Source organism: Puntigrus tetrazona, chromosome 12, assembly GCF_018831695.1.
Source record: "Puntigrus tetrazona isolate hp1 chromosome 12, ASM1883169v1, whole genome shotgun sequence".
In the NCBI taxonomy this organism is placed as follows: domain Eukaryota; kingdom Metazoa; phylum Chordata; class Actinopteri; order Cypriniformes; family Cyprinidae; genus Puntigrus; species Puntigrus tetrazona.
Genome location: NC_056710.1, coordinates 5,944,321 through 5,960,736, shown reverse-complemented (window position 1 = coordinate 5,960,736; position 16,416 = coordinate 5,944,321). Strand labels below are relative to the sequence as shown.

The window sequence follows — 16,416 nt, the reverse complement described above, 5'->3', positions numbered from 1 at the left end:
TTAACGAATTTGAATAAAAAAAAATGTATTAGTGTGTTATGTGTAGGCTAGTTTAAAAAGATTTGTCTTTAATCTAGATTTAAACTTACAGAGTGTGTCTGCTTCCCGAACAGAGTTAGGGAGATTGTTTCAGAGTTGGGTGCTAAATAGGAAAAGGATCTGCCGCCCGCTGTCGATTTTGATACTATATATCTAGTACCTAACTCTGGAACAATCTCCCTAACTCTGTTCGGGAAGCAGACACACTCTGCCAGTTTAAATCTAGATTAAAGACACATCTTTTTAACTTAGCCTACACATAACACCCCAACATACTTTTTATTATTCAAATCCGTTAAAGGATTTTTAGGCTGCAATACTTAGATTTGCTGGAACCGGGAACACTACTCCTAAAATACAATGTACTTGTGACATCGTAAAAAGAATGGCATCTACGCTAATATTAATCCTGTCTCTTTCTCAATCTGTTTTCACAGTTTGTATCCAGACTAGATGGTGGATCAGCACCTAGAGATTATGTTCATCGGAGACCAGAAAACCTAGATGTGCCCGTGGACAGATCACCAGATCCTGATGCACACACACACACAACTAAGTCATTTACACTATCTGACACAGCTGCATTTAAAATTGAACTGGAAGTTAAGTGCTGGGCGTCCGGTCAGAGGAGAACTGACCCCAACTGAGTCTGGTTTCTCCCAAAGTTTTTTTTTCTCCATTTTGTATGGATGGGGTTTTGTTTCCTTGCTGCTGTCGCCTCTGGCTTGCTTTGTTGGAGACACTTAACTTCTGGTGATTATCGTCGAATGGATTACAGAGACCGTCTCTGCATTTAATAACAAATTGGTCACTTTCGTCATTATATATCCCTGTCATTGTACTCTTCTACCTTATACTGTACAGTGCTTTGATGCAACCTGTGTTGTTAAAAGCGCTATATAAATAAAAATGATTGATTGATTGATATTCTAGATATAATCGAATGGCCAGAGTTTTAAGAATGCAGCGGATGTGCAGGAATATAATGTGATAAGAGCTCACTCAAGTATTCAGGGCTTGATAGGTAATTAATACGATTTTAAAATCTATCCGATGTTTGATAGGGAGCCAGTACAGTGTTAACAGAACCCAGCTAATATGATCATACATCCTAGTTCTAGTAAGGACTCTAGCTGCTGTGTTTTGGACTAGCTGAAGTTTGTTTATCAAGCGTGCAGAACAACCACCCAATAAGGCATTAAAATAATCTAACCTAGAGGTCGTAAACGCATTAATAATTTTTTCATCATTAGACGTTGAAAGCATAGGTCGTAATTTAGGTATATTTTTAAGATGGAAAAATGCAGTTTTATAGATGCTGGAAACATGGTTTTCGAAGGAAAGACTGCTGTCAAGCAGCACACCTGGGTTCCTTACTGATGATGAAGAATTAACAAAGCAGCCATCAAGTGTTAGACTGTGTTCTAGATTATTACATGTGGGGGTTTTAGGTCCAAATATTAGCACCTATTAGTTTTTTCAGAATTTAGCATTAAGAAGTTACTCATCATGCAGTTTATTATTGACTATACATTTTGTTAGATTCTCAATTTGGTGTGTATCACCAGGCTGCGCTGAAATATACAGCTGAGTATCATCAGCATAGCAGTGAAAGCTAACACTGTGTTTCCTGATAATATCTCCCAGAGGTAACATGTATAGGTTGAAAAGTAACGCCCCTAGCACTGATCCTTGAGGAACTCCATATTTCACTTGTGAGCGATATGATACCTCCTCATAAATAATATTTTGTGGTGTTCGTTAACAAAGGTAATAAAGTATTAACATTTAACAATAACTTTAGATGGGAAATTTACAAAATTGGAAGAAATTAAATGTGCTGTAAATATGATTTGGTTTGTATTCCTTATCAGCCTTGTCAGCAAAGGAAGACATGGGACCTTCATGCAAATATGATGATGCTGAGTCAAAGTCTTCCAGTACAGAAGACGAATGTCATACAGAATTGAAAAAGAAGACAAAGAGTAGACAAAAAATTGAGAGGAAAAAGAAACATCACAAAGTTGACTCATCATCCTCATCTGAATCAATCTCAACTCAGTCCTCTTCATCCCCTGCACCTCGAACATCCAACAAACATAAGGATAAAGCCAAAAACAGGAACGAGAACAAAAAGGAAAAGTGCACAAGAGGTATGTAGTCCATACATTTATGTTTCATTTTATTTATTTGTTTATTGAGGAATGCATTGCAATGAAATGGGAGAGGCTGATACTTTTTTGTAAATAAACTTTTAAAATAAACAGGAAAAGAAAAAATAAGAAAAATGTGGAAACATTTTGATGTTTGACTAAACAAACTTTTTTTAGTTTTTGAATTGTCACAAATGAGGAAGTGATGAAGTGCACAACAAGTGAATAATTAAACATGCCTAAAGAAAACAAAGGAGATCACATGAGAATACAATCACTTTACTTAGACAACACCAAACAACAAAATAACAGGGTTCCCACAGATCCTTAAGTCTAAAATGTATTCATTTTAATTTTTAAAAAATGTAACATTTATTTGATTATAAGAGGTCTCTCTCTAAAGAGAAAAGAAAAACTGAAATTGCATCATATGAACCCTTTAAATAAACAGCCACATTGAATTTCAAACCCGAAAATGCAAGCACTGAAAATAGAATGCATTAAAATGCAGTTTATAGATCTTATGTACAATTTGTGCAATTAATTATTTTTTCAAATACATCTGTCATTAATTTACTTTACACCAAAAGCTCCTAAAGATGAAATTCAGAAAGATAAATGATAATGCAATGAAAATGTAATAAAAAAGAGTGACCTTAACCCCCAAAACAAATTAATAGCTATTTAAATAGCATAATAGAGGCACTTTAAAATTATTATTATTATTATTATTATTGCCAATTGCAGAGCTCGAGGCATGTGACGATGAGACATACAAATATTTGCATGCCACATTCCAAAGAGGACAGAAACTCTCTGATTATGCAGACAGGAGCCACGGCAAAGCACCATTGAAGAAAAAAAGAAAGCTGCCATGTTTATTGACTTTTGCGAGAGACAAAAAAAAATAACCCATAGAACCTGTGTATATGCATGTTTCTTTCTATAATAAATATCATTCCAATGCATGTTCTAGCTTAGTAACTACACACACACAACCACTCTAACTTTTTACTTGTTCCATAACTCTTGTTTACATTCAGCCATCATAAATATGGCCGTGTGTCTATACACACTGTTTACTTTAGCTGTTGCTTGTTCCATGCTTCTGTTTAAGCATCATTCTTGTTTTTTAGTTATGATGAATAAATATCATGTTTAACCAAACACTAAAATGATTTAAAGCTTTTAATGTTTTTGGTGAATTGTATAATATTATCATTTTAGGTAATTTCTTTAAAAGGATTTAGTAACACTTACCATACTAGTAATTACTAGGGGATTACCATGATCTTCACTTTAGAATACTGATCCAGGTAATTAGTAACTCCTACAGAAGGATGTAGTAACACCTGAGTAATTAATAGCGGTTACCATGAGTCTTATAGTATTTATTAACAAAAAAGATTATCTTAGAATCTTATAATCCTTCACAAGATACGCACACACATATATAGGGGCAGTCACAGTCTAATGGTTAAATATGGACTTGTACCGAGACTAGAACTTGCAGATTTGGGTTACAAGCAGGTATTTTACGTGGGTGAATGAATGACCAACATTCTGTTTCACCCTCAATACTACGACTGAGGCGAGATCCTTGAGCAAGACACTGACCCACCAATTGATATACACATATTGTTTTAAAAAAAAATTACACACATTTAGTATTTTATTACTGTACAGTATATTACACATTGCTTGTCATATGTACACAAAAAATATCTTCAGATTTCATATCGCGTGTCACATATAAACAGAAATAGGACATCAGGTACAAGTCTGTTATTAGGTTATGATAATGTAACAGTCTTGCGGATTTGTTAAAATGTTAAAGTACAGCTAGTCATTTGTCCTGCATTACTTATTGTGTAGTTTTGTGTGAATTATGAAACTTTCTCATTAGTTCTCTGGGAAGAATAAAAAAATATTAGTTATTGGTTAATTAATAGTAAACTACTAGTGTCATCTTTGTGCAATTACTTACTAATATGTTAATCAGAGTTTCTTGTTAGTTAGCAGCAGTTCCTACATTGTTAATAATGCGTTACTGATTTATTCATGTGTAGTTATTGATTAATGAAGGATCAGTCTTCTAAAGCGGTTTTTAATGCTTTTCTGTAAGATAAGGTTCTTTGCCACCAGGAAATACAAAATACTTGTAGTTTTGTTTTTCTCCACCTGCGTTCCATTTTACAGGCTATTCTCTTTAGGGTGCGAGTGTTCTCATTATACCACAGGGTCAGATAGTTTTCTTTCATCTTTCTTAAGCATAAAGCAGCAACTGTATCTAAAGTGCTAGAACTAAGAGAATGCATAGCTTCTGTTACATCAAGTTTTTTCAGAAGAATTTGAATTTTTAACAACATTAACGTCAATTCCATGTGACTGTATTACAACTGGAATATGATTTTGACAATGAGCAGGTCCTGACGCAAGTTGTCTAACAATGGAGTTGTCTAAGAATGTCTAAGAAAGCTGATCCTAATACATCTTTTTCATTATCAGCATGGATATTAAAATCGCTAACAATAAAGACTTTATTTAATTTAATCTATGTGGTGCTCTAGTGACCTCTATACAGTAGACAGTATAAACATGACAAGGGATTTATTGCTAGCACGTGTTCCTACAGATAATATTATATGCAGCACAATAACTTAAAACTAATTATACTTAAATTCTGCCCTCTGAGAAACATTGTTATAAAATGTAGCAACACCTCCCCCTTTATCTTTTAAGACGTGGCTCATTTTTACAGCAGTAATTTTGGGGGGTAGACTTATTTAAAGTAATGTATAGCATCTAGTTTTAGCCAGGTTTCTGTCAAATAGAGCAAATCTAGAGTCTGATCATTAATCAAATCATTTATATAAAGTGCTTTTGTAGAAAGGCATCTGATATTCAGTAAGCCAAGTTTTATCATTTGCTTCTCTGTATTGTAAACAGTTTTTATTTGTTAAACATCAATTAAATTGTTGCTTTTAATTTGATTTGGACATTTTCTGCGCATTCTAATGCATTCTAATTAAAGGAAACAGAGACAGTCTCTATAATGTGATATCTAGGTGAGAGAATCTGTGCTGAGAATTAACTGCCTTCTGTGAAGTGAGGTGGCTAGCAGAAAGTCGGTGAAGCCAGTCTGTCTACTTCCTGACCTGGGCCCTAGAAAGTCATGTGTAAGCTCAAAGACTATGTGCCATATTTCTAGAGTGAAGAGTGGCACCACCCCAGAACCTCTTTTCAACAGGTTAGGTCATCCACTTAGACATCCAGCCATTAAGACCCAGTAGTCTACTGTGAATCTCAGACTAGAGCATATTACAGTCTCTGACATTATACTTACAAATTCAAACACCTCTTTATTGTTATTTTTAGTGATCTCCAACTAGCATCATTAGCACCGACGTGAATAACAAGCTTACTGATTTTTTTGTTTAGCATTAGCCAGCACTTTTAAATTTGCCAAGATGTCAGGTGGTCTGGCTCCCAGTGAACATTGGACTATGGTGGCTGGCGCCTCTATTTTCACATTCCGTACAAAAGAATCTTGAATTGCTAGAACACTTCCATCAGGTTTCTCATTCACTGAGTGTGGAGAACCTGTTTGATGTTTTGACTCTATAGTATATTTTGTACTTAAAATACAAAAACTTTTCAATACTTCTTAAGATAAACTTAAGATCATCTAGGTGTACTCAATTGCGTATGAACTAAAATGCACTTTTAACATACTTTTTAACATGTAGCACACTTGAAACCATCTTTCATACAATAGTACTCAAGTGTGCTACAAGTGGTAACTCAATACATTTTATATGTTAAAATAGGTTAAAAGTGCATTTTAGTTTATATTCATTGTGTCTCAAAATAGCACAGTTGAGTACATCTAGATGATCTTACGTTTATCTTAAGAAGTACTACAGAATAATTTTAGTATATTAAGTACAATCTTAAATTATGGAAGTGTACTTGTTTTTTACCTGAGTGTGACTGCAGTCCTCTGTTGGGTGTGCTCTTAACTGGAGTTTCTGTGGAGAGTAGTAAACTAGTAAATACACACAGGGAGACAGCTAGATAACAGGAAACAGAGCAAGGAGCAGAACAATATTGGATGTTTTCACTTCTGTGAGAGAAGATGCTTTTTCCTTTTTTTTCAAAGAAAGGTTGGAACTACCTGTGAGATATGGGAGGGGGAGGGAGAAAGAGAAGGAGGGGGGGTAACACACTCTTTCCTGGTAACAAAATGAATAGATAAATTATTTCTAGTGGCTACTAGAAATGTATTACAAAGTTTGTAGAATAACTTTTTTGGCGAGGAACAGTAATTGCTTATGAATAATTATTTGTTGTACATACAGTAAGGTTGATATTGGCAAACTCACGTGGGACATGAAAAAATCTAATACAAATATTTGTGTACTGTACATACAGTAAGGGTGATATTGGCAAACTTCAAGGAATATACAGCAACCTGGAGCATGGAGCTGGCAAAAAAGTAGGTTTTAAGAACAATTGAATAAAGTCAAAAAACTAAATCTAAGGATTTTTTTTTAATTTTGGTGTCCATCCGACACTGCATGAGCCTAGGAATCAGTGGACTTTTTCTTGTGTGCCTTACAGTTCAAAAATTACTAGCAAAAACATGTGAAATTTTGGGCAATTTTTTATGGTTAATATTGTCCTGTAACAGTGTGCTAAATTTTACAGCTTTCCTACAAGCTGTTTTATGGGCTGCCATAGACTCAATGGTGGAAGAAGAAGGTCAATGTATACTATAGGTGCCTATGCACCTTTGGTGCTTGGCTGCTAATAATAATACAAATATTAAGTACTAAATGTATACAGTATATATATATTTTTTTACCTTATTACCTTTTTTATGTTCTTATTACATGGCTGTGCAAGAATAAATAACACAAACTCACTTGAAGTTGCACTTGACTCCTGGGCAGTTTCAAACAAGAAAAAAAATAGGTATAGGATACAAAAACATCACACTATCCCCTTCTTACCTTGAATATTCCTAGTGATGCAAATAATAATACCAGAGACAAATTTGCATTACTGATTTAATGATTAATAGGCAAACACAAAAAACACACAAAGATTTCAATTGGGTAAATTCTCCTCTTAGTGCTGTAAAGATTTAATGTGGTTTCCTGGTGTCGTTGATCAGGTGTCAGAGTCAAAATGAATTCTAACGGTTGTAAAACTGTGAGGAAACCCAGGCCAGACCCCACTTCAGGTTAGTGAGCATGAACTTCAGGGCTTTGGTCCACTGTTCCTCTGAGTTAAACTGGGTCTTAATAGAGTACGAACCTCCACTGCCTCCAGTGTCCTCAATCTTTCCTTTGTCCACATCCATTCTAATTACAAAAGAAAAAGAAACATCTTAAGTGCAAAAACTAAATGGATATGTATGGAAATATACTTAAGAGGCAAGGAGCACCGATCTAAAGGGGACAAAACAGTTCAAGTGTGTGTAAAAAGTTGTAATGGCATGCATTAACAAATGCATTTTTATATCAGTTTTGCATTTGCTAACACTGTTGGGTAGGTTTAGGGTAAGATTTGGTGTAGGGCTTATTTCCAACATGACAGAGCATTAACTTTTAACAACAGTCCACAGATACTTCAAACCTGAACAGTACATACCTATATCAACATAAAAAAAATGTGCCAGGGTTGAACATGTGATTTAGGGCAACTCTAGATATTATTCTTGGTTTTACGCAAATTAATCATTTGATAAGGTTTGACCCCATCTTCTTATAATATTACAAACAATGTGAGTTTCAGTTTCAGTTTAAACGTTAAGGCTTTTACACAGCAGTACTAATCAAGACAACAACACTATAGATTATAATAAACACACAATTACAATATGATATGGTTTGTATGTGATTTTCCTAAGATGTGTATATTTTCATAATAATACATTTTATTAAGTAAGAAGTTAATTAAAAGACTTACGTTTTAGACAGCTATTGCCTGTTTTTGCTAAATTTTTGCTCAAACTAAAATAAAAATAAATCTAAACACAGCTACAGCACAGTCTTTTGTCTCCGAGCAACATGCCAGTGTTTTGCTCCTGAATGAATAACACAATAAATGATTTGGTTCAGTAGCAATGACTCACTTGTTAACAGTGAGTTTAAAATATCACAACTATCTATTTATGCATTTGTAACTGGTTGGTAAACACTTGTTTTAGTGTAGCGAAAGCTTAGCATGTTGCAAGAGTCCAGGACAGAGACTTGGGATTGCCTTTCAATAATGATGTTAATGGGCTGGTGATGATGCTATAGCTGTTAATGAATCATCATTGGAAATTTGCAAACCCCAAGAGTTCTTTCATGGATGTGGGTTGTGTCCAGGAGGTGATTACTTCAACCTTTCCCTCATCCATCGATAACATATCTCAGGAACTGTACTGAGGGGAGATTAAAGGTGCATTTCTTCACTTTCAGGAACAACTGGTATTCACATAACCTCTGTAGAATCTCTGCAACGTGCCCCTGGTGTTCTGTCAGATCTTTGGAATGAACTAGAATGTTGTTGATAAATACTAAGAGTACCTTGTGCATGAAGTCCTGGAAGACTAAAGGTGCACTGACTGATCCATAAGGTCAGGTACTCATAGTGGCCAGTAGGGGTCACAATAGCTGTCTTCCACTCTTGCCCTTCACAAATTCTGATTAAATTACATGCACATGGTCAGTAAAGGGGTGTAACATTCTTGTATGTCCACTTTTTCAGGTGACTTTCAATGGAAGTGGAATTTATCTGTAGACCTTGAGAAATAGCTAATGGCAAACAGGGAAACAGGGTCTTTACCCCACTTTTCAAACTTCCAAGAGAGGATGGGATTATGCTTTACCAACCACAGGCACCCTAAAATGACGTCTGAACCAGAAAACAGATCTCCTCTGAATCTAATTGTCCAACTTGTAAACGTAGAGGTCCAACTTAATGCTGAACATTCCTTCTACTCAACGGTTTTCCCATTATGGATTGGATTTGGTAGATCTTGCCAATGGTGGGGCTTTGTAACTTGAACTGGCGTCAGAGGGTGCAGGCAATAAAGGGCATAAAATGAGGGCATACACGAATGTAATGCCCAGAAGTACCACAGTAGATACAAAATCCCTGAGTCAACCTTCTCTGCTGTTCAGATGAAGTCATCCGCCAATAATCCAGCTGCATGGGTTCAGGTTGAGACTCTGGATGGTTGATAATCTCTGGCTGAAGGAGGGTAAGCTCGCTAGATTGTTGTAAACCGATTGCACTGTAAAGTTTTTATTTGCACAGATGAGCATGGAAAGTCTATGGCAGAGGAATCGGGTAAATAATCCTGGAATCACAGAGATACTGAGCACAGATCTCATCTTTTCCAGAAATCAGAAGTATGGGGGAAACAAATGAGATCCTTGGATCACACACCACAACCACAGAGGACGCTGACAGAGACACTGGAGAGAACTGGTATTTAAGGAGAAACACAAGAGGTAAGTGGGGAAGTCATTCGCCGATGCTTTGTTTGAGCGAGGGAGAGCTTATACGAATTCACTTTGTGAATATGAGCTCAAACACTGACAGAACTGTGGTGTGTGCTTGTATAAGGTTCTTGATAATTGTGCTGATGAGCTGCAGGTGTGGTAGTGTGGAAAGGTTTTACTGTCCTCCAGATTGGAGCTGTTTTGCCACAGTTAGTAATTATAGTAAGTTAGTTGTTTTCACGCCAAGTGTTGCTCCACATAGCACACAGTTGCGATGTGAATTCCCAGCCAACTCGTCCCTCCCTGCAAGAACCAATGCAAACAAATCTACACAGTTGTCCAAGTCATCCTAGAAAGTTCCACCATATCGCCAGCAGACAAAATGCCAAATCCCAGAGGAACACCATTGCTTCCACTCATCAGCCCTGGACCGACCTGCCAGCTTCAAGTGCTGCAGGCCGAGCTCCTGCCGATTTACCTACAACTGAACAACAGCCTATTTTGTGAACAAACTGCTCAGCTGAACAATTACCGCTTTGCTTGTATAGAGAAGACAAGGTGTGTGGGCCAAGATTCAGCTGTATATATCCAGGATCAAAAGAGAGAAGTATATTCACATGTATACACTTTATAGAGTTAACCCACGGAAGTCTGCTGGACCGGACAACATTCCAGGCAGAGTACTAAAGGAGTGTGCAGAGCAGCTATCTGATGTCTTCACTGATATCTTCAATATCTCTCTGAGCAGCTCTGTCATTCCGACGTTCCTTAAAACAACTGCTCTACGGACGATGCTATCACCACAACCCTCCATCTCGCCCTCTCACATCTGGACTCAAAGGGAAACTACGTCCAAATGCTGTTCATTGACTTTAGTTCAGCATTCAACACCATCGTCCCTCAGCAACTTATAGAGAAGCTAAGCCTGCTGGGCCTGAACACCTCTCTCTGCAACTGGAACCTGGACTTTCTGACAGGCAGACCTCAGTCAGTCCGTATCGGGAACAGCATCTCCAGCACCACCACACCGAACACTGGAGCTCCTCAGCTGTGTGCTCAGTCCACTGCTGTTCACTTTGCTGACTCACGACTGTGCAGCGATGCACAGCTCCAATCATATAATCAAGTTAGCTGATGACACGACCGTGGTGGGTCTCATCAGCAAGAACGATGAGTAGGCATACAGAGATGAGGTGCAGCAGCTCACAACTTCTATCTTCTATCTCTTCCCAACAATCTATCTCTGAATGTCGACAAGACAAAGGAGATGATTGTTGACTTCAAGCGAGCAAAGAGTGACTATTCTCCGCTGTCCATCGACAGATCCAAGGTGGAGACCGTCAAGAGCACCAAATTCCTTGGTGTTCATCTGACGGATAACTTCACCTGGTCACTCAACACCAGCTCCATCACAAAGAAAGTGCAGCAGCGCCTCTACTTCTTGAGGAGGCTTAGGAGAGCTCATCTCCCTCCACCCATCCTGACTATGTTCTATAGGGGGACCATTGAGAACGTCCTGTGCAGCTGCATCACTGCCTGGTTTGGGAATTGCACCGTATCGGATCACAAGACCCTCCAAAGGATAGTGAGGACAGCTGAAAAGATCATTGGCATCTCTCTGCCCTCTATCACAGACATTTACACCACACGCTGCATCCGCAAAGCCCACAATATAGCACAGGATCCCACACATCCTTCATACACATTATTTACCCTCCTGCCATGTGGAAAGAGGTACCGGAGCATTCGGGCCCTCACAACCAGACTGCTTAACAGTTCCTCTTCAGGAACTCGAGCTGCGTCACAAACACTTTGGGAACGCCTTCAGCGTGAGCCGCTCTGAACCACGTGTGAAATCTGTCCAATGGAGGGGAGCGACATCATGGACGAGATGACGTCACCGAACAGGAAGTATAAAGTCACGCTCTGCGAAGCCGGCAGCTTTCTGCGAAGCCGGCAGCTTTCTGCGTTCAGTAAACGCTCTTTGTGAATATTGTCTGTCTATTTATTGTCTGTCTGTCCAGTATAAATATACCTAGACATGGCTGATAATCAGGGGCTAAAAAGAAAGCACTGTGGTGATCCGTCGCGTTTCAAGCGGTATGCTGATCCCTGCCCTCGTTATATCATGGGTGGGGACACACACAGCTTGTGCGTGGCGTGCCTGGGAGTGGAGCATGCGGTGTCAGCCCTTGAGGGGACTGATTGCCCGCATTGTTTGCAGCTACTGCTGCGAACACTCCGCTCCCGGAGGGCTCTCTTTGAGGAGGGAGCCTTCACCAGCGTTCCCAGGGGTTCGGGACCCGCTGCCGCTGAGGCGGAGCGGCGAACGCAACTCGATCTGGCGGAGGCCACGGGGGAGACATCCACCCGCACTCGCTCTTCCTCCGAGGAGGTCGATGTTGACGCGGTGGACGATGCGCCACTGCACACGCCCCAGTATGAGGAGCTTTTAGAGGTGGTAACTCGTGCGGTAACTAAGTTAAACATCGATTGGCCCGCCGAGCAATACGCTGAGCCTCAGAGATCTAGATTAGATGAAAGATTTCTGAGAGCAAAGCAGCCACCTCTAAAACGGAACCTTCCATTTTTCCCAGGCCTCCACAGTGAGCTGGCGAGGTCCTGGGGAAGGCTGTACTCCACTTGTGTTTTCTCCCCCACTGCTGTTGATCATTTTGGCAATGTGGCGGGAGTCGCGGAGTACGGCTACAAGGCGATGCCCCAGGTGGAACAGCCTCTTGCCACCTATCTGTCCCCCGGTGTGGCGTCGTCTTTGAAGGCTCCGACCTTACCATCAAAGCCACTTAGAAGAACGTCGGCTTTGGTGGCTAAGGGGTACGCGGCAGCGGGTCTGGCTGGGTCTTGCCTGCACACTATGGCGGTGTTGCAGGCATATCAAGCCGAACTACTGAAAGAGGTCGACGAGGGAGAGAGGGTCAAGTCCGATGATATTGCAGAACTGCGTCGGACCGCTGACCTCTGCCTCCGTGCCACAAAGGAGACCGCCCGTCCTGTGGGACGGTCTATGGCATCCCTTGTGGTCGCGGAGAGGCATCTCTGGCTGACCCTGTCCGACATGAAAGAGAGGGACAGGGTCTGCCTATTGGACGCCCCCCTGCAGCCTTCTAGCCTGTTCGGCGACTCTGTCAACGAGGTCGTCGACAGGTACCAGGAGGCTCGTAAACAGGCAGCGGCGTAAAGGTATCCTCCCGCGTCGATCTCAGGGGGTATCGGGACGAGAGATGCCCTCACCGCGTGCCGGCTCCTTGTACAGGCGAAGGCAGAAACAGAGCGTCGCCTCTCGTTCCCCCCCTAAGAAACAGCAGGGGGCAAAGCGGCGCTCTGGGCCGGGTACTTCCGGGTCCAAAGATCTGAGGGTCTTTCTGGACAGGAAGTTCTCGGCCAAGAAGCCCTGATGCTAGGGTCCAAGGCTTCTGAGGGCCGTCCCTCCTGGGGAGGATCAGGTTATGCCTTGTCATTCGGCACCTGTTCCTCCTCAGGGCCCTCAGGGAGTAACTCCGCTGTCTCTGCCCTCGTGCCAGAGCACGGAGCCTTCCGGCACGTCTCCCCAGCCGGATTCACCCGAGGGTGCGTCTCGGCCGGGGAGCACGCCACCCCTGCAGGGGTCCCGTTTACAGCCAGCCCGGTGTCTGCCTGCCGGTCAGCCACTTCAGGCCACCGAGTTACCTGTATCTCGCACTCCAGAGGTCAGCCTCGAGGGGCTGATTCCCTTAGTAGATTATTTAGCAGCGTGGAAACTTCTGCCAAATGTAACTCAATGGGTCATGCAAACGATAGAGAAAGGCTATCGAATTCAGCTCGGTTTTCCAACCACTGACATTCAGGGGAGTCACACCGACAGTTGTCAGCCCCCAGCAGACTCTGGTGATGGAACAGGAAGTAGAATCCCTGCTTAGGGAAGGCCATAGAGATGGTCCCTCCTCATGCTGTGTAATCAGTGGGTTTCACAGCCGCTATTTCATTGTTCTGAAGAAGGATGAGGGGTTGCGTCCCATTATAGATCTGAGAGTCTTGAACCGCTCAGTCATCAGACTGAAGTTCAAAATGTTTACCATCTAGTAGGTGGTGACTCAATAAGATCCAAGGACTGGTTTGTCAAACCATAGACCTGAAGGACACATACTTCCATATATCCATCCTTCCTCAACACAGGAAGTTTCTGAGGCTTGCTTTCGGGGGCGTAGCATATCAATATCGAGTACTTCCGTTCGGCCTAGCACTCTCACCCCGCACAATTATGAAGTGTATGAATGCAGCTCTGGCTCCACTGCGACTCCAGCGCATCCGTATACTCAATTATATCGACGATTGGTTGATATTAGCTCAAACAGAGCAGATGGCAGTTCAACATCGAGATGTTGTTCTGTCCCACATGGGGGAGTGGGGTTTGAGACTGAACGCCAAGAAGAGGTATTGCGTCCCGATCAGAGGGCCATATACCCAGGCGTGGTGTGGGATTCGACCACGATGCGGGCACAATTATCTCCTGCTCGTGTGAAGTCGATCCTCACGTCAGTCGAAAGAGTCAGGGAAGGCCAGTCCAATCACTGTCAAGCAGTATCAGAGACTGCTGGGGCTGATGGCAGCTGCGTCCAACGTGATACCTTTTGGCCTGCTGTACATGAGACCCCTACAGTGGCGACTCAGGACCAAGGGGTTTCCCCTCAGGGAAAATCAAGCATCATGTCGTGCCTTGTGGAGGAAACCTTGGTTTCTGAATCAGGGCCCAGTGTTAGGAGCTCTTTGTCGCCGCATCTCGCTTGCGACGGATGCATTCCTAACCGGTTGGGGCGCAGTGCTGAACGAGCGCACCCGGCCCACAGTCTGTGGCTATGACCACCAGGGGTGGTATATCATTCAGCTAGGGATATTAGCTGTATTTCATGCTCTGAAGCACTTCCTCCCAGACCTGAGAGGTCACCATGTGTTGGTGCACACCGACAACACAGCGGTGGTCTCTTACATCAACCACCAGGGAGGTCTGCGTTCGCGCCCCTTGAACAAGCTGGCGCACCAGATCCTCGTGTGGCCCCAGGACAAGATCCGCTCGCTGAGAGTGACTTACATTCCTGGGCATCTTAATATGGGAGCCGACACCCTGTCGAGACAGGGGTCGAGGCCGGGGGAATGGATGCTTCACCCCGAGGTGGTGAAGCAGATCTGGTTGAGATGTTACCAGGCGGAGGAGACCTCTTTGCTTCTCGATGGAATGCACAATGTCCCCTCTGGTTCTCTCTAGTTCATCCAGCTCCCCTGGGACTGGATGCCATGTCACAGGCGTGCCCAAAAAAAGGCTTCGCCTGTACGCATTTCCCCTGATTGCCCGGCTCCCAGGAGGTCTGGCGAGAGTGCGCCAGGACGGAATCAGACTACTGCTAGTAGCACCGTTCTGGCCAAGGCCGAGTAGAGTTTGTGGACCTGATCGGCCTAGCATACGGTCAGCCGGGGGAACCCCCCCTGAGGCCGGAGCTATTCTCTCAGGCGGGAGGAACAATAGTTCACCCTCGCCCCGGAGTTATTGAAGCTGTGGGTGTGGCCCCTGAGGGGGCACAACTCATAGCTTCTGGTCTTTCAGCTGAGGTTGTTGAGACCATTCTCCAATCCAGAGCTCCCTCTACGGGGAGCGTGTATGCCAGGAGGTGGAAAATGTTCACTTCCTGGTGTGGAGACCGCCACTTAAACTCAGTTAACTGCCCAGTAGGCTCAGTGCTGGAGTTCCTCCAGGCGACATTCTCCACCGGGTTAACCACTCCACCCTAAAGGTCTACGTGCCAGTCATATCTGCATATCATGACCCTATTGGTGGCCACTCAGTGGGCAGACACCCATTAGTTACACTATTCCTCCATGGTGTGCTGAGGCTGAGACCTCCAGTGCGGACCAGAGTTCCCCCCTGGGATTTGGTTGTGGTGTTAGAGGCTCTGTATAAGGCACCCTTCGAGCCCCTCGAAGAGATTCCCTTACCTATCTTATCCTATAAGACAGCATTTCTCCTCGCCATCACCTCTCTTTGGAGGGTGGGAGATCTGCAGGCCCTCTCCGTGGCCCCTACTCACTTGGACTTGCCCCAGGCATGGCCAAGGCTTTAGCATACCCAAGAGTGGGTTATACACCTAAAGTGCCCCCTGTTACACCGCAACCGATCGTACTGCAGGCCTTCTGTCCTCCCCCCTTCCAGACCAGCTAAAGTCCAACTGCAAATGCGTCCAGTGCGAGTACTGGACATGTAAGTGCAGAACTGCGTCTCTGCGGAGGTCGGGCCAGTTACTTATCTGTTTTGGTCCGACGAATAGGGGTTGTGCTGCTACGAAAGCAAACTTCAGCAGGTGAATAGTCGAGGCTATCCACTTGGCCTATGAGGCCTCGGCACTCCCGTGCCCTCTTGGGGTCAGAGCCCACTTAACAAGGGATATGGCGGCCTCCATGGCCTATCTTAGCAGTGTGCCCCTCGAGGACATTTGCAACGCTGCGGGGTGGTCCACGCCCTCCACTTTTGCCCTTTTTATAATTTCGACATGAGGCCCGCTACTGGCTCCTCTGTCTTATCCTGATGGGTGGTCTGAGGACCCCTTTTCAGGCAGGGCCTTGGAATTATGGTGGTGTGGGCATCTCGTTCCCAAAGCGTTTGTGACGCAGCTCGAGTTCCTGAAGAGGAACGTCTCAGGTTACAACTGTAACCATGGTTCCTCTAGGGAAGGAGA

The 16,416-nt window shown here is 42.9% G+C and overlaps 1 protein-coding gene across 4 annotated transcripts in view; it reads right to left on the bottom strand.

Annotated features, from left to right (window-relative positions):
* Positions 1-7,250: 7,250 nt before the first annotated feature.
* Positions 7,251-16,416, bottom strand: part of becn1 (beclin 1, autophagy related) — a 66,535-nt gene continuing 57,369 nt past the window's right edge. For 3 of the 4 annotated variants that reach the window (XM_043253407.1, XM_043253408.1, XM_043253410.1), the window contains one exon: positions 7,251-7,561. In XM_043253407.1, coding sequence (XP_043109342.1) covers positions 7,458-7,561 — 104 coding nt within the window. In that variant the 3' untranslated portion in view covers positions 7,251-7,457. The remainder of the gene's footprint in view (positions 7,562-16,416) is intronic. The other variant, XR_006252205.1, reaches the window with a different exon arrangement.